Source organism: Chaetomium tenue, assembly GCF_020726465.1.
Source record: "Chaetomium tenue strain MPI-SDFR-AT-0079 chromosome Unknown F5144scaffold_3, whole genome shotgun sequence".
NCBI classification, from domain to species: domain Eukaryota; kingdom Fungi; phylum Ascomycota; class Sordariomycetes; order Sordariales; family Chaetomiaceae; genus Chaetomium; species Chaetomium tenue.
In genome coordinates, this window is record NW_027117331.1 from 3027616 (window position 1) to 3050502 (window position 22887).

General features: G+C 54.7%; 7 protein-coding genes across 7 annotated transcripts; 5 read left to right on the plus strand and 2 right to left on the minus strand.

Moving 5' to 3' along the window:
• The first annotated feature begins 3555 nt into the window (after positions 1-3555).
• On the plus strand, positions 3556-5801 carry F5144DRAFT_192523 (uncharacterized protein). The gene is made up of 8 exons (XM_066782831.1): positions 3556-3960; positions 4031-4723; positions 4795-4893; positions 4951-4970; positions 5048-5086; positions 5148-5294; positions 5364-5505; positions 5586-5801. The coding sequence occupies exons 1-8, from the start codon at positions 3644-3646 to the stop codon at positions 5695-5697; spliced, it is 1569 nt and encodes a 522-aa protein (XP_066645033.1). The 5' UTR covers positions 3556-3643; the 3' UTR covers positions 5698-5801.
• A 362-nt stretch (positions 5802-6163) lies between these two features.
• F5144DRAFT_192602 (uncharacterized protein) lies at positions 6164-12686 on the minus strand. Its single transcript, XM_066782832.1, has 6 exons — positions 12233-12686; positions 10555-12156; positions 8160-10490; positions 7891-8097; positions 7538-7825; positions 6164-7480 (listed from the first exon to the last, which is right to left on the minus strand). The coding sequence occupies exons 1-6, from the start codon at positions 12425-12427 to the stop codon at positions 6281-6283; spliced, it is 5823 nt and encodes a 1940-aa protein (XP_066645034.1). The 5' UTR covers positions 12428-12686; the 3' UTR covers positions 6164-6280.
• A 74-nt stretch (positions 12687-12760) lies between these two features.
• Positions 12761-14033, plus strand: F5144DRAFT_568557 (nucleophile aminohydrolase). The gene is made up of 2 exons (XM_066788653.1): positions 12761-13144; positions 13222-14033. Exons 1-2 carry the CDS (start codon positions 13035-13037, stop codon positions 13907-13909), a joined length of 798 nt encoding a protein of 265 aa, XP_066645035.1. The 5' UTR covers positions 12761-13034; the 3' UTR covers positions 13910-14033.
• Positions 14034-16879: 2846 nt separating this feature from the next.
• F5144DRAFT_485979 (YT521-B-like domain-containing protein) lies at positions 16880-18564 on the plus strand (the record flags this gene model as incomplete). Its single annotated transcript, XM_066785522.1, has 5 exons — positions 16880-17111; positions 17186-17245; positions 17300-17428; positions 17516-17859; positions 17941-18564. The coding sequence occupies 5 exons, from the start codon at positions 16880-16882 to the stop codon at positions 18562-18564; spliced, it is 1389 nt and encodes a 462-aa protein (XP_066645036.1).
• Positions 18565-18942: 378 nt separating this feature from the next.
• Positions 18943-20134, plus strand: F5144DRAFT_192702 (HSP20-like chaperone). Its single transcript, XM_066782833.1, has 2 exons — positions 18943-19868; positions 19938-20134. Exon 1 carries the CDS (start codon positions 19208-19210, stop codon positions 19817-19819), a length of 612 nt encoding a protein of 203 aa, XP_066645037.1. The 5' UTR covers positions 18943-19207; the 3' UTR covers positions 19820-19868; positions 19938-20134.
• On the minus strand, positions 20086-20948 carry F5144DRAFT_568569 (U6 snRNA-associated Sm-like protein LSm6). Its single transcript, XM_066788654.1, has 3 exons — positions 20637-20948; positions 20436-20549; positions 20086-20379 (listed from the first exon to the last, which is right to left on the minus strand). Exons 1-3 carry the CDS (start codon positions 20746-20748, stop codon positions 20357-20359), a joined length of 249 nt encoding a protein of 82 aa, XP_066645038.1. The 5' UTR covers positions 20749-20948; the 3' UTR covers positions 20086-20356.
• On the plus strand, positions 20949-22781 carry F5144DRAFT_509372 (uncharacterized protein). The gene is made up of 2 exons (XM_066786517.1): positions 20949-21822; positions 21882-22781. Exons 1-2 carry the CDS (start codon positions 21349-21351, stop codon positions 22755-22757), a joined length of 1350 nt encoding a protein of 449 aa, XP_066645039.1. The 5' UTR covers positions 20949-21348; the 3' UTR covers positions 22758-22781.
• Positions 22782-22887: the final 106 nt, after the last annotated feature.

Sequence of the window (22887 nt, forward strand, 5' to 3'; positions counted from 1 at the left end):
CGGGGAAGAACCCAACAGAAAAATATTCCGGGGGGTTATCACGGAAGATGGCCGACCGGTTTGCGCAAAGGTTCGCTGCCACTGGGAGATACGAGCATGGTACTTACGAGTCAAGGGGCCAACCGATGGAGGGCAATGGGGGTCGGGAGCTGAACCGAGTCGAGGCGGAAGCCAGAAATCGGCGCACGTTTCTGGTGAGCCTCGCTGCGGTCGCCTCGAAGAAAAACTGAGGTAACGATGCACAAAAGAACGGCAAAACCAGGCTATGAGAGTGATCCAGCGCTGTGGGAAATCGCCGAACGCAGCGGTTGTGTATTAAGGTGCGACGGGTCGGACGGAGGGACAGGGCCCAGTGCGACGAGCAGACGAGAAAGCGGAGCCGGCTTGTAGAGACAAGCAAACGGCCGAGGCGACACAAAAGCCGCGATGTCTAGAGAAGAAAGGCGTACCGAGGCGATGGCAATGGGGGAGGAACAAGGCGGCGACGGGGATGAACACAATCTCTCGGGATCAGGAGGGAAGAAGGAGTCGGTTGGTCAGGAATTATTTTTATTTCCTTGGCCCAGAGTTGCACTGGCACTATTGAGACGGGGAGTGGGGAGCGAGAAAAGCGCTACCGGCGAGAGGGACAGGGCCATTGGTGAGAAGAACGGGCTCTCTTGTTGGTGGGCTCCCCTGCCTCTTCGGGCTTCCGTCCCCCTGTCCCGTCGACCCAGTGTCCTCGGCGGCTGCCCGAGCACAGAGCGGGCACAGCAAAAAGCCACGACAACGGAGCGAGGCTCGGCACGCCACCTGCCTACCGCAACGAGACACGAATGCCTGGAGAGGAATGTGCCGTCCGGTCTGTGTTGATGGCCGGCGGACTGCGGGGCCTTCACAAAAAGGAAAAGAGGGCAACCCGGAAATGTGAAGAAAACTCCCTTGGATGGTCTCGGTGCCAGCCAGGGGTTGGTCCAGCCGGCGGGCTGGGCAACGCGCTGGATCGCCAAGGATCGCCCGTTCCCCGCTGATGGACGCGTCCGGACTTGGTGCTTTTGCTGCAGGTCAGGATAGTTAAATTACTATTGGTACTATGCATTCACCAGGATGGAAGTCTGGTTCGCGGGATCTGGATTTGTGCATGCAGGTGCTCCGTCCAGAGGACCCCTGGCGGGAGAAGCCAACAAGTTGCTGACTCACATTCAACGAATAGGAGGAGAAAAACAAGAAGACAAAAAAACGAAGCTAGCTGAACTGCCTCCGAAGTTCCATCGAGTTAGAATCATCCTTCAAAGCTGGAAACGGCGCATTGATCGATGTGCGACCAACTCCCATACAGAAGCTGACAGCCAAAGATTGGCTCATCAGCAGGAACGCTGTGGGGCCCAGATCGGAGATCCACGCTCGCTGATCACAACCCATCTTCAAAACAGCCTCCGTTCCCGTCCGCCGGCTAACTTACTAGCGGCGTTCAAGTTCTCATGCGGCGATGGCGCCTTGCTGTGCCGCAGACGGTTTTTCGCTCTTGCTTCACTGGGTCGTCGTTTTGGTGCCGGAAACTTCAGCTTTGGCATAAGAGCGAAAGAGGCCGCCGTGCTGGAGGCTGAGAGCAAACGTGGAATAACTGCTTTCAGGTTATCGTTCTCCAGGCGGCGAGACGGAGGCATCGTGTGTGTTTTTGTTGGTTTGGTAGGCCAAGATTTACAAAATTAGTGTCCAGTGCGGGATTGTGGCACCACCGGAGAGGATGACGTGGGTTAGACCAGGTTCGCGATGTCCACCATTGTGATACGTACTTTGCACATGAATGTCTGCCGGAACCAGGTCAAGACAAAGCGGGAGCTTCAAGGGTGCAAAACGATGCGGTGGGGGTCATTGGTGCGTCTAGATGGCGGTACATACCTAAAAAGGGGGTCAACATACCAGGGGTTGGAGTTGCTTGGTAGGAAAGGGCCATTAGTTAGCTTCTTCAATCACCTAACAGCGCCCAAGGAAGCCCAACGTGCCGTTTTTATGATCCCCAACCGTGCCAACCTGACGGAATGCTATTACTTTTTACCTAGTGTGCGCGTGTATACACAGTAACTAAGGTAGGTGGATGCTCGGACAAAGCCGAGTCCGATGGCATCTGAAAGCTGTTTCAGACACGGCAGCGAAGGTAAGACACAGTCCAGTTACTGTGTAAAAGACTTCACCTGCCTCCCTCGTATCCCTTCGGGGCGAGTTTTTTTTTCCCGGGAAATGTGTGGGGCGAATTCCACGCAACAACCCATTTTGAGAAGTGCGAGGCTTGCTGGGTTGAAACTTGCTCGATGTTTAAACGGCAAGCAAGACAGCGTTCGTTGGGACACCGCCTCGATTGCGAGACGGCGGAGGGCAAGGATTCATTGAAGACTGTCTGTGCCTGATCGGTTTAGTGGTTGGATCCAACTCTCTCACATTCGGTAGCCGCCTGCAAGAGGCACAGATCGCTCTTTGTGGGAACTCGTGTGCCATGAGCTTGAAGAGCGGCGTCTGATTGGATGGCGAGCGGCCAAGTCTAACTGATGCCCAGGAAAGCTTCGCTGCGCTTGCTGCTGCCAAGTCGGCATTAGCACTCTGGCACGGAACAACCGCGCTTGTCAGGGTCTTGCAAAGCACAACACGGCCCGAGACCGAAACGACATTCCCATTCCTCACCATCGGCAACTCCTCCAAAAGGGGGCCGGTGAAGAAAGTAGGGTCCATGGCAACTGTGTCCGTGCCCGCCAAGACTGCTAGTGAAGTCGCCAACTGACTTAAGGTAGTTGCTGTGAATTGCATTTGAGTTTCCGTTCTGGCCCGCATGACATCAGTCCACAGGTAACTCTCTCCCGGCAGGCAGGCACAGCGTCGATGCGGCCTTGGAGGCAGCGGCACAGCCAGCACGCACAGAGAGAGACTTCCTGCAATACATGTCGACTTTCCCGTCGTCAAGCCCTAGCCGCATGTGCCGTCCACTGATTAATTGATTAATTGACCACCAGCGGCACCAAAGGGGCAAGGAGCAAGGAGCGACTTGATGACCCTCTCCTCTTGCTTGGGGATGGAGAAAGTGGGTATGTGGGGTCGGTTCGAGAAGGAAAGGAGCTGGCGGTGCTGTTTCAATGTTCGCTGTTTCGAAACACCAAAGAGAGGGTCAGGGGGCCGTCATGGTGTTCGCTGGTGGCGGGGAGGGGCAGCCGAAGCAGAACTCGACCGGGGCCCGGCATATGGAACAATTGCCGATGCTGCGCTGCGTTGCGCTGCACGGCTTGAGCACGGGTCTGCCGCCCTTGCTCTCGCCGCCCCTCGTCTCGTCTCGGGTTAAGAAATGCAGGGAAACAGCCAGGGCCGAGTCGCATCACGGATTTACGGTTCCCAGACTCCTGACTCGGGCGAAAAAGTCAATGGCTGGATGTCGTAGCGATTTCAAAATTTGATTTTTTCTTTAAAAACAAAACTTGAGGTTAGATCGAGGGCGTCAACTTTCACGGCAAATAGTTGACTTTCCTAGATCTTTAGTTGGGCACACACAACATCGCACATCCTATCCCTCCGATACCAATTATCTCGTCCCGACCTCCAAACCGTAGAGCCTCACGTGCCGTAACGTGGCAGCCTCCGAAGCAGATCCGACCGGCGACGCGCTCGGTACACCACCATCATGAGTTCTCCAACAACCCCGCGCGCCCCGCGAAACCGGGGCGCGCTTCTCCTACTCCAGGATGAACCGCCTCTCGCGCCCATAGGCCACGGTGCCTTGGCATCCCTGATCAGACACCGTGGGCGTGAGGAGGAGGAAGGGCTCGGCGGCGATGGCTTAGAAGACGAGTTCCCGCGTCGTGATGAGCGCCGCTTGAGTGCCATCCTCAACAGTGCCAACATCCGCAGTATGCGCCTGATCGGCAGCAGTAACCCCCGCTACTGCTGGGAGCGCTATTGGAAAACTGAAGTTGAGCTGGCCGCCATGCCTAAAAATGTGTTCGTGATCCCTTCGCCCGTCCCGTTCCTTTCCCATTGATGCTTACCTGTCTCGTCCCCACGGCTGTAGCCGCAAATACCACGAGCGCGTCAACTACCTAGTCCAGCAGTATCTGTACATCGACCGGTTGCTGGACTCCTCTCTACCGCACGACCTGCTCAATGAATACAACAACATGCCGGCATCTGCTTTTCGCGGCGTTGAGATCCCTGCCACTATCATGGAGACATCATCGCTCTCCGTAGGAGAACCTGCCCGCAAAGTGGTGCGGACGCCCAAGGGCATATATTGCCCCACGGAGACAACTCCTCTATTTTCGGCCCAGGACGGTGGCTCTTACGGTGGCGCTGTTGACGACGGTGACGATGATCCCGAGGCCGGCCGCCCAAAGCCCGAGATACCCTGGCTCGAAGACGACGTGGTCGACAGCGACGCGCCCATCGTCACTCTTGCCATTTACGTCAATTTCGCCGCCAATTTCATCTTGTTGGCTGGCAAGTTTGCCGTTGTCATGTCGGTCCCGTCCGTCTCGGTGCTGGCCAGCTTGGTCGACGCCATGCTCGACTTCCTCTCCACTGTCATCGTCTGGGTCACCACCTGGCTGATCCGCAAGCAAGACCAGTACCGCTACCCCGTCGGCAGACGGAGGCTTGAGCCGTTAGGTGTCCTCGTCTTCTCTGTTATCATGATTACGTCCTTTGTTCAGGTTGGCATCGAAGCTGTGGCCCGGCTTGCCTCACCTGACCGCGACATCATCGAACTGTGCGTTAACCGGCCTCCTTTGCCCCGTCGTGCTGCCTTACATTCTATCATATGCTGACATGTCTTGGCAGCGGAATTCCTGCTATCTCTATCATGTTCGGGACCATTGTTATCAAGGGTCTGTGTTGGTTGTGGTGCCGCATGGTCAACAATTCGAGCGTTCAGGCACTGTGAGTTCATATTATCCCTCTACGACAATCCTATGTTGGTGACTAATACGGGAACAGAGCCGCAGATGCGAGTACAGGTACGTGGACAGGGGCGCCACCTGAGTTGTTGTATTCCTTTGCAGCATCGTGCATCTCTAACACTGCTGTTTTTCAGATGTCATCTTCAACGCCGGTTCCATAGCGTTCCCTATAAGTATATCTCCCCAACCCCCAACCAACATCGAGCCAAATTACTGACGCAGAGACACGCACAGTCGGTTTCTATGCGAGGGTATGGTGGCTTGATGCCCTCGGTGGCCTGATACTCTCCCTCGTTGTTATCTTCAACTGGTCCCAAACTTCCTTCGAACACATTAGGCATCTGTCCGGCTTCTCGGCCACAGCTGACCAAAGGAACGTCCGTGAGTCCACCCTCTCCACCTTTCGATCGCTTGACTTTCTCGTGTTCTCTCTAACGGAGGTATCCAAAGTTCTCTACCTGACCATGCGGTTTGCGAATACCATAAAACAAATCCAGGGCTTACAAGCCTACCACGCGGGAGACAAGCTTAACGTCGAAGTCGACATTGTGCTAGACGCTAGCACGCCGCTCAAGGATAGTCACGACTTGAGGTGAGATCCATTCAAGCTCTGGCCGCGCGCGGTTTTGTTCCCCGAAGTTATAGAGAGAGAGCTGACCCGAGATGCCATAGCGAGAGTTTGCAATACGTCCTCGAGTCGGTCCCCATCGTTGACCGGGCTTTTGTGCACGTCGACTATGCGACCTACAACCTGCCCACTCATATGGAGCAGCAGACCGGCTAAAGCCCTCGATTCCTGCGAACCATAATGGCTAGTTTTGAGTTGATCATGACCGAAAGTAGCCTGCGCTCGGTAGGAGGGAACGTAGGCCTGTAAGGACACAAGCCGACTCTAGAGCATAGTGGTACATCATTTATTGCCTCGCTCGCCTAGTTTTGGATAGACCTACTGGATGTTAGCCTGATTGGCTCGTCATAATGATGACGATCACTCAAAGACGGCCGAGACCGGTGGAGGATGGACTGGGCCAGGAGAAGGTCCCATGTGTTTGAGCCATGCCTTGTAGTTCACTCCACAGTCCGTGGCAGTGGTAGCTAGCCACTGGCGTGTTTCTTGGGAGGGCTCCGTCGCTTCTGGGTTTATACCGGCGTCCAGATATCCGACATACATAAAACCAATAGCTACCTCTTGGGGGGGTCGGCGGGGGGCGGGGGGGGGGGAGGGTCACATTGTTATTACAAACAGCTTAGGCGAAAAGAAATGACAATTATTATTATCAAGCTCTATCACATCTAAATGAAATATCCCCCCACATTCAATCCTATGTACACTGCATCGCTAGCAGCTCCTTCACCGGAAGACCACATCAGTACGGGATGCCGTTTGTGAGCAGCTGGAACTGGTCATAAATGCCAGTCGAATAGCTGCCATAGCTTCGCTTGATGAGCCCCTTCATGAACTCGGCAGCCTCACGCTCGCTCTTCTCCAGCACGAACCGCTCCTTGAAGTGCTTCACACTCTCTGGTTTGAAACAGGGCAGCCCGCTGTCCATCATGAGCAGCACAATCTGGGAGAGTTTCTCGGTGTACTGCCGTGATGCCAGAAACGCCTTGACACAGAGCTCCTCAAACCACTTGAATGACTGATGCTCGGAGCTGCCGCCCATCACTGCGACCATCTCCGAGGTCAGCTTGAAGGGCGCCCGCTCAAACTTGATACCGCCAGGGGCGATATCGAAGCAGAAGCCAAAATCAATATGCAGGATGTGCCCGGCGTCGTCGATCATGATATTGCCGTTGTGTCGATCCTTGAATTGGAGGAGGAAGGAGATGACGGAATACGCAGCCATGCTCTTGACGAAGTTGTTTCGTGCCTGCTGGAACCGGAGTGAATCTTCGTTGCCGTATTTGGAAACAAAGTAATCGTAGAGCCCGTTGACGGCTTCGCGGCCGAGCATATCCCGGGAAATGGAATTCGGAAGGACATCAATGACACCACAGCCGGGGGCCGTGGCGGTGACGCGATAGGGGAACACGTAAACGTCCAGACCGACGCTGTGGAATATCCCGCGGAATGCAGCAATCATCTGCAGAGCCAGCACGTCCTGGCGGCAATCGTCGCCCACCTTGAAGATAGCCGACTGCCATACCTCGATCGTGTCCTCTTGACCGCCGGTCTTATCGGTGCTTTTGGTGTCTTCCTCAAGCAGTTCCTCAACCTCTTCATCCCCGCCCTTGTTTTTCTTGATGCGGAACGTTGCCATGTAGGGAGCTTTGGCATGGCTCTGTAGCGGTTTACCTGACTTCCGGTCGATGCCAATAACGACTCCGTCTGGGTTGCTGGGCAGATACACTCCAACTTCGACCTTGATTTTTCGAAGCTCTTCCTCAATTTTCTGCTTCTTCTCGGGCTTTGAGCGCTTGATCAGCGGCTTGAGTTTTCCCGAGATGCTCGTAACTTCGTCAAAGAAGGCAAATTCGCGTTCGTAGAAATCCCGGTCGACCTCGGAAAAGCTCTCGACCATATGGCCCATAACTTTGTCAAGAGTTGGTTTGATGGCATCAGGCTAACGACCAGGGTCAGTACCACGCGGTGGCCAACATGTTCCGGACGGGAAACTTACAATTTGTTGATCATCATCCCTGTAGGCGTTTGCCTTCATATTCCAGATGATCTGGTGTGCGAAGAGCTGTGAAAACTGTGCAGTCTCCAAAATGTAACGCTCAGCATAACCCAGGGCGTCGTATCGAAGCGTCTGGACAATCTGCGGGACATAGAAGAATGTCACATCAACTGAGTGACTTTCCAGCGCTCTCATAGCGTACTGGATCAAATACGGGTGGTTCCGATACGCCGGAAGGAAGAGAGTTACGGCCGTGATCGGGTTGACGGGGGCCCAAAATAGCAGATACTAGAGTCGCTGTCAGCGGAAAAAAACAAAAATTGAAGACCTGGTCTGGTTGTTTCTTGTCCTACCTTCAGCTGGAAGCTAACATCATCGGGCAAGGTACCATCGATAAGAATGGGTATCGACTCCGGTTCTTTCGCAGCCTTGGTCGGGAAGTTCAGCAGTAGCCAACGAACTTCCCTTTGGACTCGAGGGTACGGGAATCTGCTGGCCAAGTGCACGGCAAGGGACGGGCTCTCTGTCCAAGCAGTCCGTACTAGGGGTTGGATTGCCGCCTGAAATATGTAAACGTGAGCAAATCAGCAGAAACAAGTGTACAGCAAGGAACCGAACTTACCTCAAGTGGGCTCTCCTTGCCACCATGATGAAAGGTTGACTGCGGCCTTGACGCGTCGACGGGACGGACCCAGACGTGCAGTCTGGAGTGCTCGCTCTCCAAAAGTAAGACAAGCAATCTTTCCTTGGGGGCAAGCGACTTGACTGGGCCTGCCGGTTCGGCGCCGATACCGACCGTCTCCCCTAGCGCTGCCATGACATCCTCGATCAAGCGGATCTCAGTCCTGAGCTGAAGAATATTGCTCCCGAACGACCAGCGTGGCGAAGCATCAAACCAGCTGAGACCTGCAGACAGTAGCTGGTCCTTTAAGCGGTATTGCGCAACGGGACCCATGGTGGTGCCGGTGTTGAGCACCTTGAGGCCAAAGAGGATCACCTGGAATCGAATTTCTCTGGCCATTGGATGGGGCGTCGAGTTTTTGATCGCCTCCAACGTCACGTCAAGAAGGCGGAGGAAGAGGTGCTGCGTATCGGGGCTCCCCAAACGGGTAGCATTGTAGTGACTGCTCAAGAATTGCAGGAGTCGAGAGTGGGGAGCTAGCAAATTGTGGACGAGCTGTTTACGCCTCGCAAGAGCCGCATTGTCGCTAGGGGCAAACTCTTGTCTCAGGAAGAACGGGTCAGGGTTCGTAATGGAGGGACTGAAAAGACCTTGCCGTTTCTGCACGCTGGACTCCCACCGATGTACAATCTCGGCCAGGAGGCGGGGTTCCATTCTGGGATTCTCATTCATGACGCCGAGCCACAGGGAGATACCGAGCTTGATCGATTGCTTCGTGAACATGGCAAATGGTATGCTGACAAGATAGTGAATGATGGAGCACTCATCCTTCTCACTTCGGCATAGAAGGGCGGCGGCACGGCGGAGGATGTCTCTGACATCTGTATGCGAAGCGGCCTTGCGTCCGAGAATACGCTTTTCAATGTGGGCGAGGGCCGTAATGGCGTCGGCGCTCTCGTTGTCCGGCGAGGCGAGGAATGATGCTCGGTGGCCTACACGCATGAAGCTGGACCATTCCCGGCTCTGGTCGGGCAAGGCCTCCGAGTACCGATATTCCTGCCGCGTCGTGTACTGGGCCATAAAGTCAGAAGCCGTGTTTATGGGGCAGTTCCCTAGCATGTCAAGCGATGACAGCCTTTGGTCGGTTGATGGGATGGTCGAACCGATCTCAACTGCAAATGACCTGCCGAGAGACATGTGACCGTAGCCGCTCTCCTCGTCAAACTCAGACAGGTAAGTCTGCAATAAGCCTTTGACGTCTGCAGGGGCGATGTTGATCGCCCTCGCCAGCCAAGCCTTTGCCTTTCTGTGTAGGTTCGCAAGAGTGAGTTGCCTGAACTGGTAGTCGTCTGAGAGTTCGACAACCACGTCCCCCCTGGAGGACCTGAATGTGGTCCTCGGCTCATACCGATCTGTCTCTGCTTCAAGACAGCTAGACCACATCAGGGAGAGAAGCTCAAGAAGCGTGAAAAGGGATGAAGGTTGGCAGAGAGCTGACGGGATAGCCTCGACTAAACGATCCGCACAACCAAATGCCGCCTGCTGCACTCGCTCTATCCGGTGGCAACAGCTGCAGAATATTTTGGCTAGCTGCGCCGCGGCATACTGGGCGGAAAAGGTCGGGTTTGCGGCGTTGACGGTCTTGTATAAGTACCTGTCCATAACAGCGTTCATGATAGCGTCCATGGTGCGGCTCGGCTCACCCCGTCGCATACTGGGCTCCAGGAAATACGACAGGGCCTTGGTGCAATCGCCAGCGTCCGCCCGCAGGCTCTCGACAAGACAAGCAGCCTGAAGGAAGATTGTTTTGCGATAACTGAGCCCTTTAATCTCGCTGCTTCGCGCAGGGACTAACTCCGCAAGGAGCTTCTTCTGGAGTGACTCCCGCTCGGAGCTTTCGCCCCTGCGGAGGATGGGGTTCAGGTCAATGTCGCTCTCATCTTGCTCACCGCGATTCTCAGATACCAAAGGCGGGGAGTGGATGGCCATGATCCGGAGATGCTTGAGGCTTTGCTTCCCCCGATCAGTAGAAGGAGTGAAGCCGTGAACGACGATATTAAACCAAGCATCGCGAAGCATGGAGCGCGTATCATCGTCAGAGGACTCGTCAAAAGCTTGTGGGTGCGCAGACATGAAGATGGCGAGAGGCGGGAGCAGTTGGCCGATTTCACGAGCGGCAAGTTCTACGTCAGATTCTCTGGCATGGTGATTTTGGCTGGCATGAGCGTCGCCCTGGGAGATGATGCCGTCGAGTAAATCTTCTAGGTAGATAGCAAACAAGGGCGAATCTCGTCGAATGTTGGCTGAAATATGGGTCCGGGCCCTCAGAATCTACGATAAAATCAGCATGGCCTCTTTTGGTGTTGGAACAAAATCTTAGTATGGACAAACTTACGCCTTGTAGAATTCCATCCTTGTTTTCCATCACAGCATCGTGCGCAACGGCAGCATACCGCTTGAGGAGGTAGCGAAACTCAGACTGGCCGCCACTGAGGGCTAGGGTAGCGGCGCCAGTGATAATCCGAGCATCAAGCGGGCTGTTGAGCTTGACAATCTTTTGCGCGAGCATCGACTGGGCAAGACCAGTGATCTTTTCATCTTTCGAGGCGCCTGCGATCTCGCAGATGGCTTGTACCACATTCCCCTGAACGATCGGCGATTCTTCTTCGCCTGAGATCTGCAGTGAGATCGAACTGCCTGTCGAGTGCCTGGATCCATAGACATGTGAGGGTCCTTGACTGGCACCTTCGCCAGTCCCGTTGGTCACGGGTCGGTCGCTCCCGGGGCCCAAAACATTGCCAAGGGTGTACAGAGTGGTGATGACAGCATCTTTGGAGAGTTTCTGTAGTACGAATGCGAGGGATTTCGACGCGACGGCAACCATCTGACTCTTAGCGCCGCTTTGAACTATGAAGCGGGGAAGGAGCCGGCTGACGTTGATGGCGTATGACGGTGAGACCCTGCACAGCAGCGCCATAGACTTGAGGACCACAGCGGCAAGTTCGTCGTCGGCCATGCCCGCGGCATCGCCAAGGGTGTCCTCGAGCCAGGACATGAGAACTTCGCCGTCGGCGGCATCATCGTTCAAGGTACACGCATTGAGATAGCTGATTAGGGCACAGGCCTTGACGGAAGAGGCAAGCCTCTGCTTGGCTGGAGACAGGCTATCAAAGTCGGCACTGGATTCCAGGTAGTTCATCTGGTCGATAGCGACTGTGGCATACAGTTCAACAGAGCGGAAATCAGCCTCGACGCTACGGGCAGTCAGCGGTCGCCGCAGGCCATTGCCAGACATGATAACGTCAAGAACGTGAGATTCCCGGAGGGCGTCCTCTTCCGCGACCAGAAGCGATGTGGCAGCCACAAGCAGCCTCATGAAACTGCGCTGCAGGAGTGTAGCCCCCAGCGGGCGATCCACGCCGTCGTAGTGCCGCGTCCATCGTTTCCACTCTTTGATATGCCGGTCATGGGGATGCGCATTTCGAATGGTGGAGAAGGCCGCCTCGACGGCGACGAGGAAAGGCTGAGAAAGGAGATCGCGTACGCGAGTCACCAAACCAAGACGGCCCCCTGATTTCCAAAAGTCCGCCTGGGCACACGCTGCGTCTAGGAATCCTAGGAGAGCAATTGCGATGGTAGCGGTCCTGGTAGCATCCTCCACGGCCCCCGGATCGTCGTCATCATCGGTAGCGCGGGGAATACTCTCGGAGGCGCGAGCACAGGCATTGATGAATCCGGAAAGACTATCAGATATGTTCTGCCGTACATCGGGATGGTGTGCCCCTAAAGAAAGGAGTGCGGCGGTGACATGGAAGCTCAAAGACTCGGTTGGTGAGGGCTCAACCTTGCGGAAAAATGGAGACGGAGCAAATGCTTGGATGTGGGAATCTATAAGGTAAGGCACAAGGTGGCGGGATAGCTTCTGGGCGCTCTGTGTCGTCTGGAGAGAGGGAGCTGTCTTGCAGAGGGCCAGTAGGATTTCGTACTCGCGAATGGTCTACAAGAACAAAGACGTGGTTAGCCAACTTGTATACCCTAGTCAAAAGTCGCCAAACTACGAGGGCATCGGGTACTACCATCGGGACATGGCCGATTTCTGGTCGGGGACCTGATGCATGGTGGCCGTTGAGGGATGGCGCCGAGCCCTGGCGGGGAGGAGTAGCCCTGCATAACCTGTCGAGATCAGATTTGTCAAAAGAGACATCTGAGCTTGCCGCCGCTAGTCCAGCAAGCCGCTGGAGGGCTTGACCCCGAAGATCACGGGCCATGTCGTCGTCGTCGTGGATGAGGCGGAGAGGATGGCGTAAACGCTCAATTCCCACGCAGCCGATATATAACAAACAAAGCTACGTGGTGTTGCCCAAAGGTCTCCCCCAAGTTATAGAAAGAGATTGGCGTTGTCCTTGGGAGATTTCCAACAATTGACGATGTTGGATCTGCCACAACGCGGCGGCGCGGCACAGATATTGAAACTGGAAAGAAAGGGATAAGACACCCTGATAGCCACGGGGACTCCCTCCCCCAAATTATTTGACCCCACTAGTAATTACCAGGAGCCAGCCCAGCAAGCAGCACCTTAAGATACATTGCTGAGTCATCAAGTGGGATAATCCATTGGCAGCCTCAGCTGCCCGTTCAGGCTGCAGGGCTGACGCGCTGCCTCCAGAGCCCCCCGCCGTTTGAGCTTCGCAAACAACCCCCAGCAACCATCGATCTACCTTCCCAACAACCAGATCGCCAACAAACCTCAGCAACCGTCGATTCACCTTCCCAACAGCCAGATCTGATCATCCACCTGCCGACTTTCATTTTCAAAAGATTTCCCGTTTTTTCAAACTCGAGAATAAAACCATCAGCGCCCAACGACGAGACACCATGGCCGCCATGTTCAGCCAAAACCCGCTCATGAACGGGCCAAACTACTCGATCAACGATGCGCCTAGAATTAATGCACCCGAGGGCGCCCGAGAACACCGCTTTGATCCGTATGTTCTTCTTGCTCTATTGCATATCCACCGCTGTGGTTCTCTTCTTGTTATGAGCTCGCTAACGCTCGAGCTAGCTATACCGACAACGGCGGCTCGACCCTCGCGATCGCCGGCGCCGAATTCTCCATCTTGGCCGGCGACACCCGTTTGACATCGGGCTACAGCATCAACTCGCGACACCACCCGAAACTATTCAAGATCGGTGGTACGACAGCGGACCAAAAAGATGCGACCCTCGTCCTCTCGGTAGTGGGCTTCGCGGCCGATGGAGAGGCACTCAAGGAACGGCTTGATGCCATCTGCAAGATGTACAGATATCGGCACGGCAAGCCGATGAGTGTCAAAGCGTGCGCACAGCGATTGTCGACGATCCTGTACCAGAAACGATTTTTCCCTTACTACTCACACGCAATCCTTGGCGGGTTGGATGAGGAGGGCAAAGGCGCCGTGTACTCGTACGACCCCGTCGGCAGCTACGAACGCGAGCAGTGCCGTGCCGGCGGTGCAGCTGCCAGTTTGATCATGCCGTTCTTGGACAACCAAGTCAACTTTAAAAACCAGTACATCCCCAACAGCGGCGAGGGCCATGCTCTGCAAGAGCGCGAGCGCCGGCCGTTGACGCGCAGTGAGGTGGAAGTCTTGGTCAAGGATGCGTTTGACGGTGCGGTCGAGCGGCACATTGAGGTCGGTGACGGCCTGCAGATGATGATCATCACGAAGGATGGCATCGAGGAGATCTTGTTACCGCTCAAGAAGGATTAAGCGGTGGGTGGCTAGGCTCGGTTGTACATAGCATCGTGCACCAGGGCTCCTCTTTTATCCTAATGGGGATAGATAGAGGTGCTGGAGTCAGTTTCCGGCGATGGCCTAATGGCAAATTTGGTGATTAAGTTTCTCATTTTCATCTTCTAAGCCATACCTACGACGCCCAAGCTGTGGTTCCGATACGCGCACGACAAGCAGCCCTCGTCAGATCCTGCAGTTGCGTGTGTTTGAACATTTTCCGCATATGCCGTAACAGATGAATTTTAAGTGGTAACGGGCATCGTTCGCCTTTGGTTCAGGCAACACTCAACAACCCTCGATGGCCGCTTTGGAGGCTCTGTTTTGTTAAAGGATCAAGGGAGTCCAAACCCAGGCCACTCAAGATGCCTACCCACACAATATATACCATCACCTGCAAATCCACAGCGATCCTTTACATATCAGTAGTTACATGTGAAGCAAGACAACCCAAGGGCCAAGCTCCTGCGTTGATGGCTGAGTGTGTGCTCTATGACGTAACCAAACCTGGCAAAACTCCAGCATGGGCCCACTTTTGCCGGCTTCTAACATCCTGGCAGCCTGGAAGTTGCATCTCTGACGAAGCAAGAATACTTGCACAGTGACGAACTGTTTCATCATGGCATCGCCTGCCTTTTGGTAAACCAACTTGAGCCAACCCCGTACAGGTTCTCGAGAGGTTCCAGGGACCCAGGGACTCCGGGCCCGCTAATGGTGAAATAAAGAGGACCAAAAAAGAAAAGTCGCCACCCAAGCGCCATCATCATCAAGCCCTTGGCAGACTCGTCTACGTGCAGACGCACTATCGTTTGCAAAAACAGACAATACGCCACTGAAGTTGGAGGGAGAACGGCCTCGGGCGGGTTTTGAGCTGAACCGCAATACAAGTGTATGTGGTATCCGTCGCCCTAGGGCTTTTCTCTGCACCCAACTCCTCCCATATCACATGGACCCATGTGCATATACGCCGACGACATGGCAGCAGAGATCACGCTACTCTGGCGAATACCCGCACAAGGCAGGGGGTTACCGAAGTTGCAGGAGCTGAAAATGTGGTAAAATTTGCCTTGACCTAACCACCTCGAGCCGCTTCCCCCGTGAAATACCACGAGCACTTATTTTGCTCCTTGCTGTGGTGGCAAAACGAGCGGCAAGCGTCCATCTTTTGCCTGTTCCAGCTCTCGACTGCGTAACTTTGCCGCCTCCTACCACCCTATCCTCGACCGCCTAGACTCGGTCATCCACAAGCCTAGAGACAGAAGCACAACACGGCAGCAACACCTTGTCATCCCGGATCGACGTCAAGGCCCAGCGAGCCTGGCACTGCATTTGCCTTGTCACTAAGTCCTTTACACTACTTTTGGATCCGCTCCTTCACACACAGCCCCAACACTCCTGTCAAAAGCGAGATAGCTTGAACGCCAGTCTTCTGTCTTGCCCCTTCTGCCAGGGAAGGGTCCTACTCATTTTTGTTAAGAAGTACCTCCGCTGTTCGACCAATCCCGCCTTTTCACGGCGGAGCTTGAAGGTTGTCCTCGGACCGGACCTGTTCGTCCCACCCGGTTCTAGACTCCAGGATCTCTCCGCTCACTGGTTGGCGTTGAAAGTATCTGACCCGCCGCCTCATCCGCATCGAAAAGGTACCGGGCCATATTATATCCTACATTACAGGAGTTGGCCACCCACACACCAACTGCTGATCTATGGTACTACCAGACTGTTTTTGACCCGAGCAACTTCGCCGTTGGACACCATCTGCACTACCACCTCGGCAGAAATCACCGGCGCTGAGAGACCCGACGCATACGACCAGACAAAGCTTTGCCGTCGTGGTTTACGCCACCCAGAACCCTCCTGTATTCTCTAGACTACATCCTCATCCCCACCAATTCCCTCCTTGTGTGGTGGTTGACAGAAGTCAGGTCTGCCTGGTAGTATTACCATCCCAGCACCACATTCACCTAACCCACACAAACACCACGCCTTCGCACACAGATCTCGCGTACCGCAACAGCCTCCCACCCTAGTGTGCCGGGACGTCTCCACACTTCCAAGTACCCAACCATTCTGCATACAGCCGCCCTGTTCAAGCTGTGGCGAAACGGTTACGGCGTGGCTCACAAGGACGTGCGTTCCTTCCTCTCCTAGCCCGTTTATTCAATTTCTCCGTCTTGCCTCGCACGGTTGCCTTTACTGCGAGATTATCGTGTCCCGGGCTGACCTCATTAGTCTCCTACGGTCAAACCACTTGAACTCAACGGGGAAGACATTGTTTCTTCCTCCACTCACTTACGGGGTCCTCGTTATCGGGGCATCATTGAATAGCGCATTGGCCACGGGCACAGCATACGCGCGAGGCAAATGTTGATTGGAAACACCTAGGTCTACCTTGAACCATTAGAGCCTAGCACTGCCGCATACCCTAGAATCCTCAACCCCAGTTACAGGGACACAGGGGCAATACTCTCTCGAGGGAACGTGGGGAGCCCGTATTTATTTAGGTTCGCCGTCACTAGCGCCCCTATGGGAGACGAGACGAGCCAACCTGGTGCTCCAGCTGAGTTCACTGGACAAGAACCTATCGTTGTCACAGCGCCGGAGCCTGGGCCGATGTTAAGGCACCACACGGCAGAACATCCACGCCCCTCTGCCGCGTCACAGCAGTCCTTTACGCTGCCCAACATGACACATCAACAGAGAACGGCGCCCTTCGATATGAGCGCGTTAGCATCAACCGTGCCACACGACTACTACCGACCACAGTCATACCATGGTGCCCCTCGATACACCGCTCCGATTCAGATGCCACCTGCTCAGTATGGGCCACCTGGTGCGATGAACTCTATTCCCACACAACAATACTACGCTCCACAGCACCCCAATATGGCGCAATATTATCAGCCGGCAATCCTCAGTCATTCACCGGCCACCATGCCCCCAAGGCCAGATATGGGCTATTACCCGAATTCCATTGTTCTAAATCAGGGACCTCACACCCCAGCACACTTCTATTACCCATCTGGAGGGCCCTTTCCTGGCCAGGCGCCCCATGTACAGGGGCAACCTGCGCCCGGGCAGTATAGGCCACCAGCCACTCTTCAGTACCAAGATCCCAGAAACCGACAACCACAACACGGTGGTCAGGAAGTGAACGCGGCGCCGCCCAGTCCGCAGGGCAATGGTAAGTTCCAACGTTCGCCCCAGTGCTCTCGAGGGTCATACCACTAACGGGTACTTTGCGCTCCTCTTCTGCAGGAGTTATTGGTGGTCGCCAGAGTATTGTCAGGGGACCGCCGAGAAAGCCACGGCAGAGCGGTAAGCCTAACTCTCTGTTAACCGGGAATGAACGAGCAACTCGGGCTGATATAGTTCCACCTCAAGGCCACGCCATCTGGGTCGGTAATCTACCTCCGCAGACAGATCTGATGAGCCTCGTCCACCACGTGTGCAAGGAGACGGAAGGGCTGGAATCTTTGTTTTTGATCTCCAAGAGCAACTGTGCGTTTGCAAACTTTAAAAACGAACAGGCCTGCTCGGCGGCGCAGCAGAAGCTGCACGACTCCAAATTTATGACGGTCCGCCTAGTGAGTCGGCTAAGGAAAAGCACCGTGGAGGGCCCGGCGGGGGCAACCGCCCCGACGGGGCCAGCAGCATCGGCATCGCAGGGAGGGGCTATGGCCATCCAAGAAGCGAGTCTTAGCGAGAACGATGACGGCGAAACCAAAGAGAAATGCGTCATCCCGGATGCGGTGGCCGCAGCTGCCCCGGAATCCCAAGCAACGATTCCGACTGTCAATGGCAGGCCCCGTCAAAAGGACCGTTTCTTCGTCCTCAAGAGCCTCACGGTCGAGGACCTTGAACTGAGTGTTCGGACAAGCATCTGGGCGACGCAATCGCACAACGAGGAGATGTTGAACTCGGCATATAAGGTAAGAAAGGAGCACGGCGCATCTCCGGCGCAAGAGGTTAATAAAAGATGAACTCTGCTAACACCTATCCTTCACAATTAGACCTCGGATAATGTCTATTTGGTGTTCTCGGCGAACAAGTCTGGCGAGTACTTTGGCTACGCACGGATGGCGTCAGCTATCAACGAAGACCCGGCCGCCGCCATCGAATTCGCGCCGAGCGCGCAACCGGCGAACGAAGTCGATCTTCCCAAAGCCATCCCCACAGATCCCACAGAATTCGCGCCCAGGGGCCGCATCATCGACGACTCGGCGCGCGGCACAATATTTTGGGAGGCAAACTGGGAGGACAAGACGACGTCCGACGGTGGGCAGGACGACGAAGGTTCCAGCGGCTCGGCCGGGGGGGACACGGGCAGTGTTCAAAGTGGCCAAGAGAGCAACATGTCGGAACCCAAAGCTTGGGGCAAGCCGTTCCGGCTCGAGTGGCTGTCAACGACTCGTCTCCCGTTCTTCCACACCAGGGGACTTCGGAATTCGTTCAACTCGAACCGAGAGGTCAAGATCGCGAGGGACGGGACCGAAATCGAGCCGACGGTTGCAAGAACACTGATTGGAAAGTTCTATCGAGCGCAAGGCCCTATGCTGGGCATGCTCCCGCCCGTGGTCCCAGGGGGGTTCCGGATGCAGGCTCCCGTCACCGTTGGATACCCCCCTATGCGATGATTTGTTAACACAACATCGATAGAAGCTAAAACGCAAACAAATACCTGTACTGGTGTCTGTTTTATGTCCCACGCCAACAAACCATCCATGCTTTGGTGATTGACGAAGACCAAACCGGTCGAAGGATTACATGGAAGGTACGAAGTAGATGCCGAGCCTGAGTCGACCGTTGGAGTTCCCGCTCGTCAGCCCCACTTTCCATTGCCGACCCGTAAGTTCTAGAACCAACTCGACCGTGGTGACCGAAATGGCAACCGCAAACTATGTGTGTAGACGGTGCCTCGCCACCCTCTCACGATGATGATTTCATCTGATAGTTTCCAGTACCTTCATTCGCAGCCATGTTTCATGGAACCATTGCCACATTCGTCAGATGCGGGAGCTTCCAGCATCTTCCAACTAGCTAAGCTCGCACTCCAAATCGCTCGATCGCGATGATTCAAGAAGATGATCGAATGTGCTATCCGTGTGCCATTATGGATATATAGACTTGACGGGCTTCCTGTCCTCAACTGCCTCTTCATCTCCCAGAACACTCACAAACAATACAGCTTCCACAACCAGCCGAAGCAATCTTGTGACTATTATACTCCCACAAAACAATCATCTCTTGCTCAACAACATCAAAGCCACAACCACCAACATGTCTTTCTTCACTCGTGGTCTCTACGGCTCCGACCCGAGCTTCACGCCCCTATTCCGCCTTCTCGACGAGTTTGACAACTACAGCCGGGAGGCACAGGGCAACAACAACAACGGGCGCTCTCGCCACCGTGGCCGCCTGAACTTCCAACCCAAATTCGACGTGTGCGAGACCGACAACGCCTTCGAGCTTCATGGCGAGCTCCCCGGAATCGAGCGTGACAAGGTGAACATCGAGTTCACCGACCCGCAGACTCTAGTGGTCCGCGGCTTCACCGAGCGGACCTTCACAGCCGGCACTCCTCCGGCGGGCCTCGTCGAGGGCGGCAAGCAGCCTGCTGGCGTTATCTCCGAGAAGGGCGAAGAGGCCGCCGCGGCCCCGCCCCAAGATTCCGGCAGCGGTGTCGAGGAGGTGAACCGCCAGGACAAACCCAAGGCGGCTTCGGACAAGTTCTGGCTGCAGGAGCGCTCGGTCGGCGAGTTTGCTCGCACCTTCAGCTTCCCCAGCCGCATCGACCAGGATGCCGTTTCGGCCAGCCTGAATAACGGTATTCTGACCGTCATCGTGCCCAAGGCGAAGAAGCACGAGGCGCGCCGCGTTGCTATCAACTGAGTGCCTCGCTTGCATTCGGTTGCTTTGCACGACTCTTCAACCCCGCCTTGTGAGCATCGGACTTTCGGAAATTGGAGGATCATTCACTTAATATGTTGTTTGCCTGCGTTCAAAATAGTTGTTTTTCGAGGATGATAATACCTGGAGCCCAAGGGCATCTTGGGATGATACTTTTACACTGAAAGCGCTCTTTTACTCGCAACGCAAACTCGCCCCTCAGTAGCTAGTTAGCTTTAATGACAAGACAAGAACATACTCATCAGACATTGGCATCGTATTTCCAGTGAAGCGTATCCCTTCCTTATTTGACGCGGCTCTAGCCCGGTTCCTTTTGAACTACGGTGGCTAGCTGGCCCTTCCACAGACCTCCAACAGTACTAAAGAGGTAGAATCCCATATTTGGGTATCCCGTACCTAACTGGTAATACTTGCGTGGCCCGGATGAATTCGGCACGTCCGCCGAGGACTGTTATTTCCTCGCAAAGCACTGGCCTTGCGAACGTCATGGCTAGAGCTTGTTCTAGCACAAAGCCACGTTCAATCGGCAGAAATATACATAACTATACATAGTGGTCAGAAGGCTGTAGGATAGAGGTATTGTATAATGGGCACTGACCATTGTTTCCTCTCACGAATGCATCACCGTAGCTCCTCCGCTTTGCGCCGTTGACATACTCTTCTGTCTTTTCCAACGCGATGTTCATGTATCCATCCACCGACTGAAGCTCCCCTAGACCGCGGAAAAGCATCGAGTTAGCCAACACCAGCCTCGGTGCCCTGTTTTATTCGTCATAAGGGAGGAAGAATAAGCACTCACCCTTGTAGACGACGCCTGAGTTAAGCTTGACCGTCACCGGATTCCCGATAATCTCGCTCAGAAATCCCGAGGGGTCTTTTCCCTCGCCCTGGGTGGCCGCACCGTTCTCCATGTTTAACAAATGGCTAAGATCGCTGAACCGTGTGATGCCGTTTGAAGGTCAAATCGTCCTTCCTGCTTGGAGTTGAGGCGGCTTGTGGTGAGGGAAGCGAAAGAGGGCCACAGCGACGGGAGGTAGTGAGCAAACTGCCCCACTATTAATATCGCACGGGCCTATCAAAGGGGCGTGTCATGGGAGCTGCCACAACCCGAATGGAAGCAGCTTTCCCCAAGCCAAACAAACATCTTGAGTGACCCATCTCATCCGAATTGGCGGCCTAATGGCCTAGGTATTGGAAGAGTCATACCGATACAAAATTGTGAAATAGCTACAAAGGTGGCTACCCGCCCCCATTACAGCTAAAAATGAATTAAGTAGACAGTCATTGATAACTCCCAATCCTTTCCCTCCTCGTTGGTTCCTGTGCCTTCAGCTACCGTAGTCACCCGTGCAAGGCTGAGGCCAACCACAGCCTCACGACCTCGCACCTCAAGGACCAGAAAAAAGGCATCTGCATATTTTAATTTGCCTTTCTATTCTTTTTTATTTCCTCCCTTTTTGCTTCCTCGCCTCGCCCCCAACTTTCGTTACGGCTCGACTTCGTCACACAATATGGGTGGTTCTGCCTTCTCTGCGGTTCCGGATCCGCCTTACACGCCCCGGATGCCTCCAGTGGTCTATCAGCGCGTCGTCTCCGAATGCAATGCAGCGCTGCGGAAGCTCTTTATCTGTGTGGCGACACCAATCGAAGGGCCGGAAAAAAAGGACCATGGCGATGTCGACATCCTTGTCGCGCTGGACAGGCGTGTCGTTTTCCCCCAGACGCCTGGTGACTCAATTCCAAGGGAACTGAAAGACCTAATGGAAGATGTCAAACACGATCTTTGTGCGCAGTACGCCATCATTCACCCGCCCGGCACCTCGGCGCACCTGGCGATCCCATGGCCGTCAGACATGAACGAACACGCCATAACCCCCGAAGAAACACCCAATGTCGGAGGAACTGCCGGCGCGGTGGACGAGTCGAAGCCCAAATACATACAAGTCGATATCAGGATTTGCCAAGGCGTAGATGAGCTTTACTGGGTAAGAAATGCCGTGTTCAGGAAGCGGATCGGGAACCAGTGATTCTAACAAGCTCGCAGAGTCTCTACAAGCATGCTCATGGGGATATCTGGAACCTCCTCGGAAGCACCATTAGGCCTTTTGGCCTTACAGTCGACGAAAAAGCCCTGTGGCTCCGCATTCCCGAGATCGAGGAGTTCGATCGCAAGCATTCAAGGGTGTGTCTTACCGAAGACCCCGTCGAGATTCTTCACTTTCTCGGTATGAGAGTCGAGGGCTTTTGGGACAAGCCGTTTGAGTCGGTAGATGCCCTTTTCGACTACGCGACCACCTGCCGGCTCTTCTACCGAGACACGCCCGACGGCGACGCGGAAGGTGATGCGGATGAAGCCGGGGTCATCGGCGGAGAGGCAGGGCGGAGGAAGCTCAAATCCAACGACCGACGGAGGATGAAGGGCCGCCCGATCTATCGACGTTGGATAAATGAGTTCATCCCAGGACTCCGCGCCGAAGGCAAATTCGTTCGGAAGAACCCCGGCACGTCCATTGAGGAGATGCGAGCGTTGGTTCGGGATCAAGCTTTCGACCGCTTCCACGTCAAGGTGGAGTACACACGACGGCTGAGAGAGTGGCAGCAGAAGAGGAATGGCGAGCAGATGAAGTCCTTGATCAAGGAATTGGTCCCAAGTACCATGGAACCCCAACGGCGAGCATGCGTGGTCGGCACCCTGAGAAAGATCATTGTAGAAAACGATACGTCGTTTGGTTTTGATTCTTCTGGTCTACGAGGCCCAGACGGTCTTTGCGACGCTGGGCTTGTCCGCAGCTTTATCCAAGATAATTTGGTAGAGGTGGGTGAGGCTGGGTGGGCGAGACAACAGCAGCGTGCGCAAGAATCGATGCGGTTGAAGGCAGCTGGCCGCGATACTGGGAAAGGGGTGGAGGAGTCAAGATGACAGAGTGAATTTAGGGAAGAGGAATATACCTTGAACTCAACGCTAGGCTACATATGCTCGTGTGACATTCGAACTCGAGGGAAGTAAATGAAAACAACACATTTCGGCTATGAATGGTATCTTGATATAA

Coding starts and splice junctions, on each gene's coding strand:
- F5144DRAFT_568569 (XM_066788654.1), bottom strand. CDS start 20,748: ATGGAGAACGGTGCGGCCACCCAGGGCGAGGGAAAAGACCCCTCGGGA. Junction 20,550..20,636: donor CTCAGGCGTCGTCTACAAGG/GTGAGTGCTTAT, acceptor TCCGCGGTCTAG/GGGAGCTTCAGTCGGTGGAT. Junction 20,380..20,435: donor ATTCGTGAGAGGAAACAATG/GTCAGTGCCCAT, acceptor CACTATGTATAG/TTATGTATATTTCTGCCGAT.
- F5144DRAFT_509372 (XM_066786517.1), top strand. CDS start 21,349: ATGGGTGGTTCTGCCTTCTCTGCGGTTCCGGATCCGCCTTACACGCCC. Junction 21,823..21,881: donor GCGTAGATGAGCTTTACTGG/GTAAGAAATGCC, acceptor ACAAGCTCGCAG/AGTCTCTACAAGCATGCTCA.
- F5144DRAFT_192523 (XM_066782831.1), top strand. CDS start 3,644: ATGAGTTCTCCAACAACCCCGCGCGCCCCGCGAAACCGGGGCGCGCTT. Junction 3,961..4,030: donor GCCGCCATGCCTAAAAATGT/GTTCGTGATCCC, acceptor CCACGGCTGTAG/CCGCAAATACCACGAGCGCG. Junction 4,894..4,950: donor AATTCGAGCGTTCAGGCACT/GTGAGTTCATAT, acceptor ATACGGGAACAG/AGCCGCAGATGCGAGTACAG.
- F5144DRAFT_192602 (XM_066782832.1), bottom strand. CDS start 12,427: ATGGCCCGTGATCTTCGGGGTCAAGCCCTCCAGCGGCTTGCTGGACTA. Junction 8,098..8,159: donor GCAAGGAGAGCCCACTTGAG/GTAAGTTCGGTT, acceptor TACATATTTCAG/GCGGCAATCCAACCCCTAGT. Junction 7,481..7,537: donor GGGATGATGATCAACAAATT/GTAAGTTTCCCG, acceptor CCTGGTCGTTAG/CCTGATGCCATCAAACCAAC.
- F5144DRAFT_192702 (XM_066782833.1), top strand. CDS start 19,208: ATGTCTTTCTTCACTCGTGGTCTCTACGGCTCCGACCCGAGCTTCACG.
- F5144DRAFT_568557 (XM_066788653.1), top strand. CDS start 13,035: ATGGCCGCCATGTTCAGCCAAAACCCGCTCATGAACGGGCCAAACTAC. Junction 13,145..13,221: donor CGAGAACACCGCTTTGATCC/GTATGTTCTTCT, acceptor CGCTCGAGCTAG/CTATACCGACAACGGCGGCT.